Raw genomic sequence first — 14,446 nt, forward strand, 5'->3', positions numbered from 1 at the left:
GAAATTGCCAGGGCATCTATAAATCTTAAAATAGGATAAAATAAAATGCAGAAATAGCACACACAAACATCCTGTTGTAATTGTTTTCACGACAGGCCCACTCCAGAGATCTCCTGGCAGAAGGATGGTGGTGAGCTGCCGAACAGCAGGAAGACTTTCCATAACTTCAAAAGAACGCTAAAGATTTCTGACGTGAATGAAGCCGACGGTGGCGACTACCGCTGTACAGCCACAAACAAACTGGGCACTGCACACCACATCATCAAGGTCACTGTCAAAGGTATGCACTTCAACTCAGTTATTTTATTGTTTCACTCTATTGGTGCAGTGGAGTCATTTCCTTTTGTCATTACATCAAAATGTTATTTTTCTTTATAGTTTTGGAGTTTAAAGTGCATTAATTCGAGTTTGACAACCACGAGTATAAAAAGAGTCAGTCTTGGTTTGGTCTGCTGCTGTGTTGAGACTCAAAACTGTAGACCTGGGTGTTGATTCACAGTGGGATTGGTAGTACAACCAACACTTAACAATTACAGAGTCATTAGATTCAGAGTTAATATAAAGATTTTTTAGTGAGTCAGCTTTAACTGACACCTTTTTAAAAACGTACACAATGTACAGTACAGTTACATTGATGCGAATATTTCTGAATCCTTAAATCAAGTAGCAAAGTTGGGGTTTTTTTGCTTTAAAAGAAAACCAGTTTTGTTTGTGTCATTCTCAAGAATCTCACCCTTCTCATCTTCTTCATTCTTGTTCATCATCCCCAGCGGCCCCTTTCTGGATCAGTGCTCCCAGGAACCTGATCCTCGCCCCAAATGAGACTGGCATCCTGACTTGTCGAGTCAGTGGAGAACCCAAGCCAAAGATTAGCTGGTTTGTCAATGGAGTCCCCATAGAGAGTGAGTACACATTTCTATTCAAAGCACCAGACAGCAATAAAGTGTATAAATCAGCATGCAGAGTTGCAATGGGAGTTTTCTACTGCATGTTATTCTATAAGGGTTTGCATAATACACCAGCATTCTTATGTGCCGATTTCTACATGCACAGACTTCTAATAGTGCAATTGAAAACCTCAAACTACAAAAATAGATGGTTTAAATATCATTTGGACCATACGTCCTGTCTCTCGTCATGTGATAGATGCGCCTGAGGATCAGAGCCGCAAGGTGGATGACGACACTGTTATTCTCAGCAATGTGCAGCCAGGGTCCAGTGCTGTCTACCAGTGTAACGCATCTAATGAATTTGGCTACCTGATGGCTAACGCTTTTGTCAGTGTTCTTGGTGAGTAAAAACATCAATTGCAATTGCCTTTTACAATTTCTTATTCACTTTACAAATGTTCACTATGTGGATTAAAAGCAGTTTTGCAAATTACTAGCGAGTTCAACCTAGCAACGATCAAATTTAATCTAGCAATGTGTTTAGCTGGAAATATAAAAGAACGTGATAGGGAATTTTGAGTGTGCAGGCCAGACAATAAACACTGATCAAGATACTGTTGTGCTTCTTCCCATAGCTGAGCCACCAAGGGTGCTCACTCCACCCAACAGAGTGTACCAGGTCATCACCAACAACCCTGCCTTACTACACTGTGCCTCCTTTGGCTCACCAATACCAACTATCACATGGTAAGATTCAGATGACTGAGTCCATTTTCTATTTGTAAAAATGAGAAGTTTTAAACCATGTTGGAAAAAAATTGTCTTGTTTTTAAATTCTGCATTTTGAACAAAGGGTTATCAGATTAAGACGTCAGAACCGAGACATGTGTCAAAAAACAACTGTCTTGTTTGATGTTTCCATGCAGGTTCAAAGACAGTCAGACCAGCATTAAAAATGATGACCCATATGTGATTCATGAGAATGGTACTTTGGAGATCCATGTGGCCCAGCCACTTAACAGTGGAAAGTACACCTGTATTGCCACCAACAACTTAGGCATCAAAGAGAACCATGTCTTCCTGGAGGTTAAAGGTCAGATATGGATCAATCACAACTCATTTCTCTACAGATACAGATATCTCAGATACATGTTTGTGCTGAAGGGGGATTTTGACACGTACTAAAGAAGTAGTTGTACTAAAAAGCATAGAATTGATTGTATTGTGTTTACTAACCACTATAGTTGAAAGTGACATGCAGACTGAATTAGGATCAAATACACCTTTAATTGGCAAGTTTCCAATTTGCTTCAGCTTATAAAAGAGATATATTAAGCCTCTTGAGGTATTAGGTCATGTGGCCATCAATATATTATTTATTAATAATATAAACTTCTATGTTTTTGTCTCTTCCAGAGCCCACTCGTATCCTGCAGCAGCCAGAGTACAAGGTGGTGCAGAGAGGCATGAGCGCTATGTTTGAGTGTAAAGTCAAACACGACCCATCTCTCATCCCCACGATGATCTGGCTCAAAGACAATGGGGAGCTGCCTGATGATGAGAGGTACAAAGTCCTTGAGATTGGTCTCACATTTTTTTTATTAGAGATGAACTTGTTATTTACACTAAAAACATGACAGGATTTTGACAAATCAAGAAATATCAACCAGCTTGGCGATAACTCTGTTATTAGGTTTGAGGTGGACACAGACAGTCTGATTATCAAAGATGTGACAGATGAAGATGAGGGCACTTACACCTGCATCATGAACACCACCCTGGACCAGGACTCAGCCAGTGCCATGCTGACTGTTGTTGGTATGTTCACACCTTGTGTGCAAAGGTGTTTGTGCACTCAACCTATTGACAAAGGTCAGAGATTGTGAGTGTACAAATCATAGAAAGTGCTTCTGCTTTCAAATGTTGTGTCCTTTTTACAGAAATAGTGCAACATGGTAAATTATCTCACCCTATTGAAAAATATATTAATGCTTCAGATTCAGCACAAGCTCACACAAACAAATAAGTGCATTTTTCTCCTATCGTGCTATTCTGATTACTTCTGACTATTTCTAGTAGATTGACCACAGCAAGCATCAGTTCTATTTTAACTTTAAATCACATTACTACAGTAGTTTTCCTGCTTTTCTGCTGTTTCTAAAATATCTGTCACTAATGCTAACCTCTTCTTGTACTCTACTCTTGCTTCTTGCTGTCTCAGAGGCTACTCCTACTCCAGCTATTGTCTACGGTAAACAAAAGCTGTCTACAGTGTAGTATTTTGTAACAATTTCTCTTCTCCCAGCCATTGACTCTGTAGAACCTGTAGCTTCCATTTTGTCTAACAGTTATTTTTCAGTATGTGGATTGATCTTGTTCTCTGTATTACATATTCTACCTATAGTACTAGTTTAGTTTTGTTTCATATACAGATATTTCATATTTCATGTATAGAATTTAAAGAGTTTTATTTCATGATTAAATACACAGCCCCTGCACACTCACACAGGTGTTTTCACTTAATCTGACTGATTAGACCTCTTGGGCTCTGCTCTCTAACCTGAGCAGCTGCCTAATCAGCCAGAAGTGAAAGCACCTGCACTTTAAAATGTTTGATAGCACAAAATAACACAAATAACACTATAAAGTATTTCACTATAAAATATATGATTGAATAAAGATATCACTGGATGAACATTTAGTACTGATTTGTCCATAGAAAAAACAAACAAACAAACAAACAAAAAACAACCTTGCTTTTCTTTCTTATTTTAGGTCATTATTACAAGTAGCCATTAAGAAGGATCAAATCCTAACTAGAAAAGCCCATCTTATGCTCAAAAGCTACAGTATGCATCAAAGTAGTGGATTTACTGTGCATCTTCATTTACTTTAGATCTGTAGTAATGTTTAATTAAGGAAAAAATACAAAAACATTCTATAAATTTCTTGGATATCAAGTATTACAGTCTGCATCAGTAAGTACTAGATGTAACCAATAGCAGATGAGCAATTCTCGTTTTTCTTTGGTCCTGAGCTGCTTCTTGTGTTTGCAGAGAAACCTGACCCTCCGACTGCTCTGGAATTGACTGACCAGACAGAGAGGACCGTTAAGCTCACCTGGACCCCTGGAGACGAACACAACAGTCCCACAGAGAGTATGTCATGTTTTAACGATGATGCTCGGTTGTTCGGTAGCAATGTCTTCAAACTAAACTACATTTTTCAGACGCTACATTTGAAATTCGACACTGCAGTTGCTGACAACAGAAACACATTATGAATTATTTCCACAATTTCAGAATGCATTTTCACATTGGTAAATTATTATATTCTGTAAAGGAATTTGGTACTTTGCATTAGTAATGAGCCAGCAAAGCTAAATGCACACAGACAGCTTTGAACTACCTGACAATGACATAAATCATAAGTAGAAAATGTTTGCCCTGTTTCTTTGAATCAAAGTTTACTCTACAACAAAGTCTTAAACCTGGAATCATCGTTTCCCTTATCTTTCTCAGGGTTTCTGATCCAATATGAGGATCTGCTACACCAGCCAGGTGTTTGGGTCAACCTAACAGAGGTTGATGGTACAAGCACCACAGCACAGCTGAATCTCTCCCCATACGTCTACTACTCCTTCAGAGTGCTGGCTGAGAATCAGGTGGGCCACAGCCAGCCTAGCCAGCCATCACGCCAATACAGAACCAATCCTGCAGGTAATGGTCATGGTTAACCCCCCAGAAAAAAACTATAGAAATTTACCGCAAATATTCAAAACACTGATTGATTCTTTCCTTTTCCCAGCTCCTGATGAAAGTCCATCAGATGTGCAAGGAGAGGGAACAGAGCCTGACAACTTGGTCATCTCCTGGACAGTAAGCCATCTTTGATTCTTTGATTGGAAATCTGGGTTAACTATGAGCCTAATTCTAGTTTCTGTGCATGATGTTATCAGCACATGGACTGCATGTAATTGTTACTTTTGTTCTTTCAGCCATCTGGCAGGGTTTTAAATAAAAAATGTCCCTTGTATTGTGGATAGAATATACTGCAGAGTCTGATGCCTGTATATGATACACCCATCAGTATAATTGCTAAAGTTTGGATTAAGATACTCCAAATTATCCCTAACCCTAGCTTTTTGTGCTGGAGTGAACTTTTTGGGCTGGAGTATTTTCATTCACCACGGCAAAGTCAGAATACTGCAGTTTTATTTTTCAGCAACAGAGGAAATTTAAAAAGAAACTCTTGTTAGCCACTGACAGGATTTCAAGCCAATGGGCCTGGTTTGGAGTACAAAGTGCAGTGGAGACAGAAGGATGTGGATCATGAGTGGTCTTCAAGGACCGTGGCCAACGTTTCCCAGTGTGTCGTGACTGGAACTGCCACCTACGTGCCCTACGAGATCAAGGTTCAAGCTTTGAACGATTACGGCAACGGCCCAGAGTCTGAAGTGGTGATTGGATACTCTGGAGAGGATTGTGAGTGAACTATTTTATTTACTTTTTTGATTTACATTTTTGTTTTGTAAAAAATATATTTTAAAACACTTGGTCACTCATGGTCTCACTCATGAAACAGACAAATGATGAATGTGAAAGATGATGCAGATAAAGCAAATGAGAGAGAATTCTGCATTTGTATGTATTGTATGAGGGTTCAGTCAACATGTTTTGCCGTTGTGTTTTCTGAGAGGCGTGAAAGTCCACATTTTCCATTTTCGACTACTGAATCTGATCCTTTTTAGTCATCTAAAAATATTTTCATGAACAGAGGTAAATTTGGCAGAGGCAGAGGTAAATTTGTAGTTTCACATGATGATACTACTGTTTGTGTAGATTTTGTAGTTTGGGAAGACAGCACTCCATCACAGCAGTGACTTGAAACTAGATCTTGACTAACTCTTTCTCTTCCTCATTGCTCTGCAGCTCCTTTGTCTGCTCCCGAAAGTGTGCAGGTCACGGTTCGCAACAGCACGCTAGCAGAAGTTCAGTGGGAGCCTGTGTCTCCCACCACGGTCAGAGGAAAACTACAGGGATACAAGGTATGTTTTGGCACATGGTTATTTCTATTACAAAAGTTGTTCGCACACTATAATTCTGTATGATTTTTGCATTTTACAGCTTGTGCACTTTCACGCTATATATGAAAGATAACTCAGCAGCACTTTCTCTTCAACCCCCACATTTCAGCTTGTAGTCTTCATCAGTGTTTTTTACAGAAGGAGTGAAAGCACAGCCTATATATACACACTACAAGATGGCCGATTCTGTATCTTTATTTAAAGGGAGAAAGTTTTAGGTCAGTCTTGGGGATCATGTGTCTGAGCAACATGACAACTGCTTTGGGGTTCTACAAGCGAGCTGTCTTGATCAATTATTATTCTCACTATACATGCTGCCACTTGGTAACATCATCAGAGAGCACAACTGTATATCTCCACTGAACCAAATGATGCTGCAGCTATAAACTCCATTACTACCTGTCTTCTGGCAATAAATGAATGGATGAGCAATCATTTTTTAAAGTTAAATGAGGACAAAACTGAAATCCTTCTAGTTGGCCCCAAAACAAAAAGAGAAATGCTGTTTAATAATCTGGGGAAATTAACTCCCTGGATTAAATCTGAGGTTACAAGTCTTGGTGTTGTCTCAGACTCAGATCTAAGCTCCAGGTCCCACATTAACAAGATGACAAAACATAATTTTTCCACCTTAGAAACATAGCTAAAGTATCACGACTTATAAATCAAAAAGATGCAGAAAAACTGATTCATGCCTTCAATTCGAGCTCACGAGATCACTGTAGTGCACTTTTTACTGGCCTCCTGAAAAAAAACACAGAGAGACTCCAGCTCATTCAAAACTCTGCAGCTTGGCTATTAACCAGAACCAAGAGGAGAGGACACATTAGTCTACTTAAGCTGCTCTGCACTGACTTCCTGTGACATTTAGAATTGATTTTAAGTTCCTCCTCCTCACGTACCTTAATTGGCTAGGACCTAGCTACATTGCTAACTCCCTTGTTAACTATTTGCCTTAAAGAACACTGCAATCATCTGCTGCTGGTTTATTAGAGGTTCCCAGCAACAGCTAAAAGAAAATCGGGGATGCAGCCTTTGTCAATTATGCCCCAAAACTATGGAAAACACCACTGATAGATATCAGGGAAGCCAGTTCACTAAATATTTTTAGAAGAAAGCTAAAAACTTCACTTTAGCCTTTAACTAGCTTTTCTCTCAGTTAGCTTCACACTTATGCACTACTGCATTTCTTTTGAAATGCTTAATTTTATTTGATTTTATACTTTCTATGTATCCTGTTTTAACTTTATTATTATTATTATTATTATTATTATTATTATTAATATTATGTATTCTATTTTATGTCAGTGGGTTTTATCTTCCATCTTATGTTACACATGGCAAAATACTTTGAGTTTTCGCTTATTTAGTGTCAAATTACCACCACTGAAGTACACATTCTGTGTATTGTATTTTCACTTTATTTTATCTTATGTTTAACATTACCAAAAGGGTTTTATTTTCCCTCTTATGTACATTTACATGTTTTTATGTTCATTTTATGTCTTTTATGTCTTTCTTGACGTGAAGCACTTGGTGCATGTAATGTAATAATTTTTCAATTTTTTAATTTGTTATGAAGCACTTTGAGCGGCATTTTTCTTTGTATCAAAAGTGCTCTACAAATAAAGTTATTATTATTATTATTATTATTATTATTATTATTATTATTATTATTATTATTATTATTATTATTATTATTATTATTATCAGTTATCCAATGAGGAGTAGACACATACATGCCCACCTCTCAGAATGTTGTATGTCCAACTCAGAAATGTCAAAACAAAAGTTCAAATCAAGAGGCTATATAATACACACTATAAATACAACCAGAAACATACAAGAAATAAAAATAACTATGAAATGACAACAACAACTCTAATTTAGCTGCTCAGATGAGAGAATGCATAAATTCAATGAAAAGGGAAGACATAAAACACCAGTTGGTTTATTTTGGCATCTGTGTTGGGAGGGAGAACTTCCTTAGAGGTTGGCCTGCTATGTGTCTACTCCTCATTGGATAATTGACAAAGAGTCGGCCATTTTGGGGTGTGTATATGTAGGCCATGCTTTCGTTCACTCTGTAAAATCTGTGCTGAAGGATGTGTGTTGAATTGCAGTTGTTGGAAGAGAAAAAACTTGTGTTCAACAGTCGATGCTGAGTTTTCTTCATGAATTTTTGCATGTTTGTCCCATTGTGTGTGACTTTGTAGGGGGGTATTTTATAAAGCAAGATTCCCAGTTACTGAATTGAAACACAGTGTTTTATCCAGAGTTCCTCCCCTGTAGTCCCTCATTCCTGCTGCACTGTGAAGATAGAAGTCAGAGTGACATTGCCACACATGTCAAATGTATCTCTACTGTAGGATAATGTTGTTGCCAACCTAATATGTAGAGCTCAGACTTTTAGCAATCTTAAGTACACAGTATTCTAGTCAAAATGTAATTATGAGTGAATAAAATTAAAGAAATGAAAAAGACACCCAAGAGTCTTATAACTGCAAATACAAGAAGGGCAGATAACCAGTCTTAAGACTATTTAAACAGTATTTTCCCTCATACAAACCAAGTAGCAAAACATTTTGTACAACTTAAGTTTCTAGAAAATGCAAATTCTTTGTTGTGCTGAAAAGTCAAAAACTGAAAGTCTGTTTTTCATACAAGTAGAATGAATGAGAGAGCTGTTGAATCGGATAGCCTTACATTGTACAGGTGTACCCAATGAAGTGGCCAATGGGTGTATGAGACAGATAAACATCAACTCCTGGTGTGTTTCCCGTAGGTGTACTACCGTCGCGAGCGGGGCTTGCAGGAGACAGAAACAGAGGAGACAGAGGAGGAGGAGCAGGTTTTGACGTTCACTGGGAACCGCAGCGAGGGACGTCTGCCAGGCCTCCAGCCGTACAGCCTCTACAACCTCTTCGTCAAGGTCCTTAATAGCAAAGCAGAAGGACCCCCTAGCCCTGGCAAGAAATTTGAGACACCTGAGGGAGGTGTGTAAGGATGAAGTTATCTGACATGGTTGTCCTGCAGGCCTAACTTTCAGCCAAAATAATCTTCCCACAACTCTAGCACAGGTTTTCGGATAATTTGCAATAAAGCTGGGTTTTCTTTTTCATTACAAAGAAATGGGTTGAGTGACATGCCTACACCCACTAAACCCCAAATTATACAACTTTGTCATACTTAAAGTTTAAAACTACCCCCAAATGTTAAATGGGTTACCACACTTTCTTCTTATAGAATTTATTTTCATTATTAACATTGTCATTATGAACTTAACTTTTATGTCATATTAATCATATTAGACATCATGTAATCATATTGTGTGTTAAGGAGTCCTGACTTTGTGACTATTAGAATATGGGTTCATTGAGTTCAGAAGAGCTCTGAAGTAGATGTCCTTGAGTGTGTGAGTTCATTGAGTTAATATCAAGAAAACCATCCATATCAAAATACATGTAAGGAAAGGAATTTTGTTGTTCAGGTTTTGGAAGGAATAAAGACTGTCTAGGGAGTACTCTATAGATTAGATGGATGGGTTAAATCTGCTGAAACTGTTAAAACTAAGGTAAAGGTCTTTCGGGTTCCATTAATGAACTGTTGCCGTACACATAGGACCATTGAATAGACAATCATGCATGCACAGTGATACACACATAGTATATATGTGGAGAACTGCCGTGGAGTCTTTGCAAATGCTGTGTATGAATGCTGTATTTGCCCACACGTGTGTAAATCAAGCTTCATCCTACTTTGTTCTCTAACCTCCTGAAGAATACCACCTAACAACTATGATTGCTTCTCCTATTAGTGCTACTTCTGTGACAACACGCTAGCAGTACTCGCTCAGAACTGCCCAGAATCACCCTAGCCACTACCTAAGCTATCCTAGCAACCACTCAGAGCATCCAAAGAAAGCATCCTAAACAACTTAGCAAACAGGCAGCTACAATCCAGCAACCACCTTGTAATGCCCTAGCCTGGTAACCCCCTTGCAACCATCTACTTTAGTGACCGTCTAGTTAAATCCCTGAAAACTCATTGAACACCCTAACAATGATGTGTAGAAGCCCTATCTCTATCCAGTGAATGGTTTGTGTGCCACGTCCCCATTGTTGACTTTGGCTCTGGTTTTGTTTTCAGTCCCAGGGCCTCCTGCTTTTCTGAGCGTCATCAATCCTAGTTTGGACTCCCTCACTCTGGAATGGGGCGCACCACTGAGGGTCAATGGACGCCTCGCTGGATACACATTAAAATACCAACCAGGTAGACTTACCAGCTGCTTCACAGACTGCCTGTTGTGTTCTCCACGGAGTTGTCTGTGTGGCATTTGTGCATAGGAAAAACTATGTTTTGCATGATGAGTTTTCTCATAAAACATGATATCCCTCTTCCTAACTTCAACTATTTCTCCTTTCAGTTTCCACATATAACTCCTTTTCAACATCCTCTTCATCCTCTTTTTCTTTTTTAATCATTCACCTTTTCTCTTTTTTCCCAGTCTCTGCAGTGAACACCACCACTGAACTGGGACCAGTCAAGGTCATGACCTTTCTCGGCAATGAGACCACCATTACCCTGGGCAACCTGAACTCCAGCATGCTGTACAAGTTTTATTTAAGTGCAAAGACAACCAAAGGCTCTGGCCCCATCGTCACAGAAGAGGCTTTTACAGTCATGGACACAGGTGAGTTCTGTGTACATTAACTTACAGTTTAGCTTTATCCATACAGGTAAATAGGAAGAAAAGGTCAAAGTCTTATATCAGAAACTTTAAAGCAATGAAAATAAGGAGTGCAAGGGTCAGAATCACAGTACCCTGACAGATATTAGGGGATCCCTGTGAGCTGAAAATTACAACCATGCGGCCCTTCTGCATTCTCCACTCAACCTCTTATATCCCCTCTATCTCTTTCTCTTTTTTTCTCTCTGAAGCTCGTACTCAACCCCCTGTAGAGACGGGCAAAGGTAACCCAAGTTTGCCAATGGAAGTACCTGCATGTTGCTCATACCATCAGATATTAGAAACAGAACTTAGCATAGATTTTGTCTTTTTTTTCTAGTATTATCCCTGCATGTTACTAAGTTAGCATGTCTGAAAACTCCCCATGTGGATAAATAGGTAACAGACTTCCATGGCATCCACAAGCAATCAGGCTTGTGTCCTATTCTGATAGAATAGGCTGCATAATCTAAAAATTTTAATGTATTAAAATTAGCTATGCTTCAAATGGACATGTTTTCATTAGAAGCCTCATGCATGATGCTTGTGAATGTGTTTCAGTTCAGTACTAATTCATTTTGTTTATCTGCTGATGCTTTAGACTGATGGATCATGTGTATAAATTAAGTGGAATTTGATTTGAACTACATAATATGCATGCTGAAGTGCTGGGACTCAGAGTTGGTCAATAGAAAAAGGATTGAGAGGCATTGCAATCAGTTTTAACCCAGCATGTTGGGGGCAACTTTCTCTGTAAACATTGGCTCTGCAGCTGTTTTTACTGTATGTTGTCTATAGTGCTGTGTATGTGTGTTGTCTCACTCTTGTCCATATTCTTTCAGGCCCCACAGAGCCCCCTCACACAACCTCCCCCATCACTCAGTCTCCGCATCCCCCGTTTCACAAGGGTACAAGCACTCCCTGTGTCCCTAATACCTCCCTAATGCTCTATCAAGAACTCAGTACTGCAAAAATGGTCCATCTCAGCAAATATGTAAATCTAGCGTCAAAGAAGGTCTTAAAAATTAGAAAATCGTTACTAAGGTAACAACATCACATGCTACTCTATGCCTCTGGCTTTCTTAAGATGATGGTATTGAAGTATAGTATGTTTGCATATTTTTACTTCAAGAAAAGTTGATTTCTCTTGGATTTCGGTCACCTAATTGGCACTGTAAATCCTTACTGAGATGGAAATTTTTGTGGCAGTGAATGTAACCAATATGTTTTCTTTGTTGTGGCAGGATTTGACACTACACACTGAAAGTTCTTTTGTCATGTAACCAAAAACTGTGTGGCCCTGTAATGTATAGTGTGAACGTGTTCTTAAACTTTCATGCTAGTTGAGACAGTCAGCAAGCAGCCAAAAGCCAAATCCTGGAAAATGTAGGCTCTGACCTGCTGTTTTTCTACCATCCTCTAACTGGTTGAACAGATATGAAGGTTCTTGTTCGTTCTTGACTTGAATTTGACTGCTGGAAGACCTCAAGTCACAGTAGCTGGTGAAATGTTTTCGTTTTTTTTTTTTGCCCTGACCCTATGTGTTCAGTATTTAATCCAAAATTCAATAGAGTGAGTTGTAGACACTGTTAGACACCAGCTTTATCCGACACACTGAAATATTATCACAGAGATGTTTATTTTTATAAAATTCTATTAGCTCTTGTACTTTAGCTCCTTTGCAATATTTGAAAGGTTTTTATTCTATATTAAGGTGTTTTAATTGGTTAAGAAATGTAATTTGCTTTGTAAAATTTTGTAAAAAAAAATTTGAATTAAAAAAAACATTTTTCTTTCTTCTGTATGCTCAGTGCCTCCTGTAGGCCCTGCGTTTGGAACGGTTAACACATCTGTATCAGAAGACGGTGCAGTGATCAATTGGGAATACTTTGGACACCATAAGAATGTATATGTGGAATATATTGTAGAAAACAGTAAGGCTTCACTTTGTATTTGTAGTCATATGTACTATAGTGCTACTACTATATACTATTTCAAATGTTTTAAACCCTCAAAATATACATCATCTCTTTTGTAACCTTCAAAACTAGTGTTAAAATATCATCATCCAAGTAATTATTTTTCCCAAAACCCCTTTTCCCCTGAATCTCATTCCTCTCCATCCATAACTCCGATTTCAGGTAAAGAGGACTGGAAAAAGGAGTTGGTAAATGGTTCTCACTCGCATATGATAAAAGGTTTAAAGCCGGGGACATCCTATAGGGTGCGTGTGGTAGCTAGAGACCCGGCTGATCCGACAGTCCACAGCACAGACGAAGTGTTGGTTACAGTGCCAGGTGAGGCGGCATGCCTCAGGATAGATGGTCTTTGTATTTTTTTTGTCTCGTTTTTTTCCATTCGCCATCTGTACTGTCTCATTAGAGATGCAGTGTAACATTCAGACATGAATATACAGTAGCATAGTTTCCTAGTTAGTGTCCAAGCATGTCAGAAGTTACCATCAAGTTGGTCTGATGCATGTCATGTAAAATCATTACTAAAAGGTCCATTATTTTACTGTTGTGGTTTTTGTTTTTCTGTCTTTTTGTTGTATTTCTTGTGCCTGCACAATCATTACATATTAATCCATTTTAAAATTCAATTTCAGTGTTTACAGCCTCTGTTAATCTCTGCTGCCCTCAGTGTTTCTCGGCATGAAGAATACAGATTTCACCATTTTAGCAGCATGTAATGAGATTTGGACCAACCATTACGCTTATCCTGTCTCCATCTTTCTCTCCTGACCTCTTTCTCGGTATGTTGTGTGTGTGTGTGTGTGTGTATGTGTGTGTATGTGTGTGTGTGTGTGTGTCCAGCTGTACCCAGCCGGCAGGTAGACATCGCCACCCAGGGCTGGTTTATTGGCCTGATGTGTGCCATAGCTCTCCTCATCTTGGTCCTCCTCATAGTGTGCTTCATCAAGAGGAACAAGGGTGGCAAATATCCAGGTAATGCACACATTATCAGTATTAGTATATACTGTTATTTCAAGGTTACTGACATGGATGGATGGAAATTTAAAAAAGAAAACCATTGTAATCTATAGTGAAAGAGAAAGAAGATGCTCACCAAGACCCAGAGATCCAGCCAATGAAGGAGGATGATGGGACATTTGGAGAATACAGGTGAGAGAGAAAACACAGCATTCATCAGTCAGAAGTCTAACATGTCTGAGATAGGAGCATGACATAGTGTGTGATTTTTTTTTTTTTTTTTTTTTTTCTTCTTTTCCACTCATTGTGTCCTGACTTGACTGTCTGTATGTAGAACATTTTGCGAGGCTGCAGAGACACTCTCCCCACCAGACTCCATTACCAAACACTCCATAGAGGCAAGGCAAAATCCACACTACTTTGTGTTGACCCTTATAATGACCAACTCATCTGCAAACTGCCCATCTAATCAACAAAAGCTTTCTACAATACACAATTCATCCATTTTAACAAATAATCTCATCTCCTGTTAAGTCACAAATTGTATGCTTATTAACAAAAAAAAGTTTTGAAAATGCCATTGAGGTGACATTGTTTTAGTTTTTTCATCCCGTTTTCACCTTTTCACCTCATACCGAAGATTTTATGACTAAGGCTTCTCAGGAATTTAGAGGACTAAAAGTTGAAATAATGTTGTTGCTGTGATGTTTTTTTTTTTAACTCAATGTGTGAATGTCATCGTGCTTTAAATGTTTCCATATGCATGCTTTGTTTTGTCTGTGTCTGAAACAAGAAGTGCATAGTAGAA

General features: G+C 38.6%; 1 protein-coding gene across 5 annotated transcripts in view; it reads left to right on the forward strand.

The window, feature by feature from the left end:
* The window catches only part of nrcama (neuronal cell adhesion molecule a), a 64,964-nt gene that overhangs the window by 45,735 nt on the left and 4,783 nt on the right, over positions 1–14,446 (forward strand). For 2 of the 5 annotated variants that reach the window (XM_067581583.1, XM_067581584.1), the window contains 18 exons: positions 96–280; positions 771–902; positions 1,147–1,290; positions 1,526–1,637; positions 1,817–1,983; positions 2,307–2,454; positions 2,584–2,708; positions 3,947–4,048; positions 4,412–4,609; positions 4,698–4,768; positions 5,149–5,374; positions 5,822–5,937; positions 8,762–8,972; positions 10,126–10,248; positions 10,484–10,669; positions 10,918–10,950; positions 13,522–13,653; positions 13,752–13,830. In XM_067581583.1, the coding sequence (XP_067437684.1) occupies positions 96–280; positions 771–902; positions 1,147–1,290; positions 1,526–1,637; positions 1,817–1,983; positions 2,307–2,454; positions 2,584–2,708; positions 3,947–4,048; positions 4,412–4,609; positions 4,698–4,768; positions 5,149–5,374; positions 5,822–5,937; positions 8,762–8,972; positions 10,126–10,248; positions 10,484–10,669; positions 10,918–10,950; positions 13,522–13,653; positions 13,752–13,830 (2,490 nt within the window). Of the gene's footprint in view, positions 1–95; positions 281–770; positions 903–1,146; positions 1,291–1,525; positions 1,638–1,816; positions 1,984–2,306; positions 2,455–2,583; positions 2,709–3,946; positions 4,049–4,411; positions 4,610–4,697; positions 4,769–5,148; positions 5,375–5,821; positions 5,938–8,761; positions 8,973–10,125; positions 10,249–10,483; positions 10,670–10,917; positions 10,951–11,547; positions 11,629–12,516; positions 12,640–12,846; positions 13,003–13,521; positions 13,654–13,751; positions 13,831–14,446 lie in introns of all 5 variants that reach the window. The other 3 variants (XM_067581585.1, XM_067581587.1, XM_067581586.1) reach the window with 2 other exon arrangements.

This window comes from Thunnus thynnus, chromosome 23 (assembly GCF_963924715.1).
Source record: "Thunnus thynnus chromosome 23, fThuThy2.1, whole genome shotgun sequence".
In the NCBI taxonomy this organism is placed as follows: domain Eukaryota; kingdom Metazoa; phylum Chordata; class Actinopteri; order Scombriformes; family Scombridae; genus Thunnus; species Thunnus thynnus.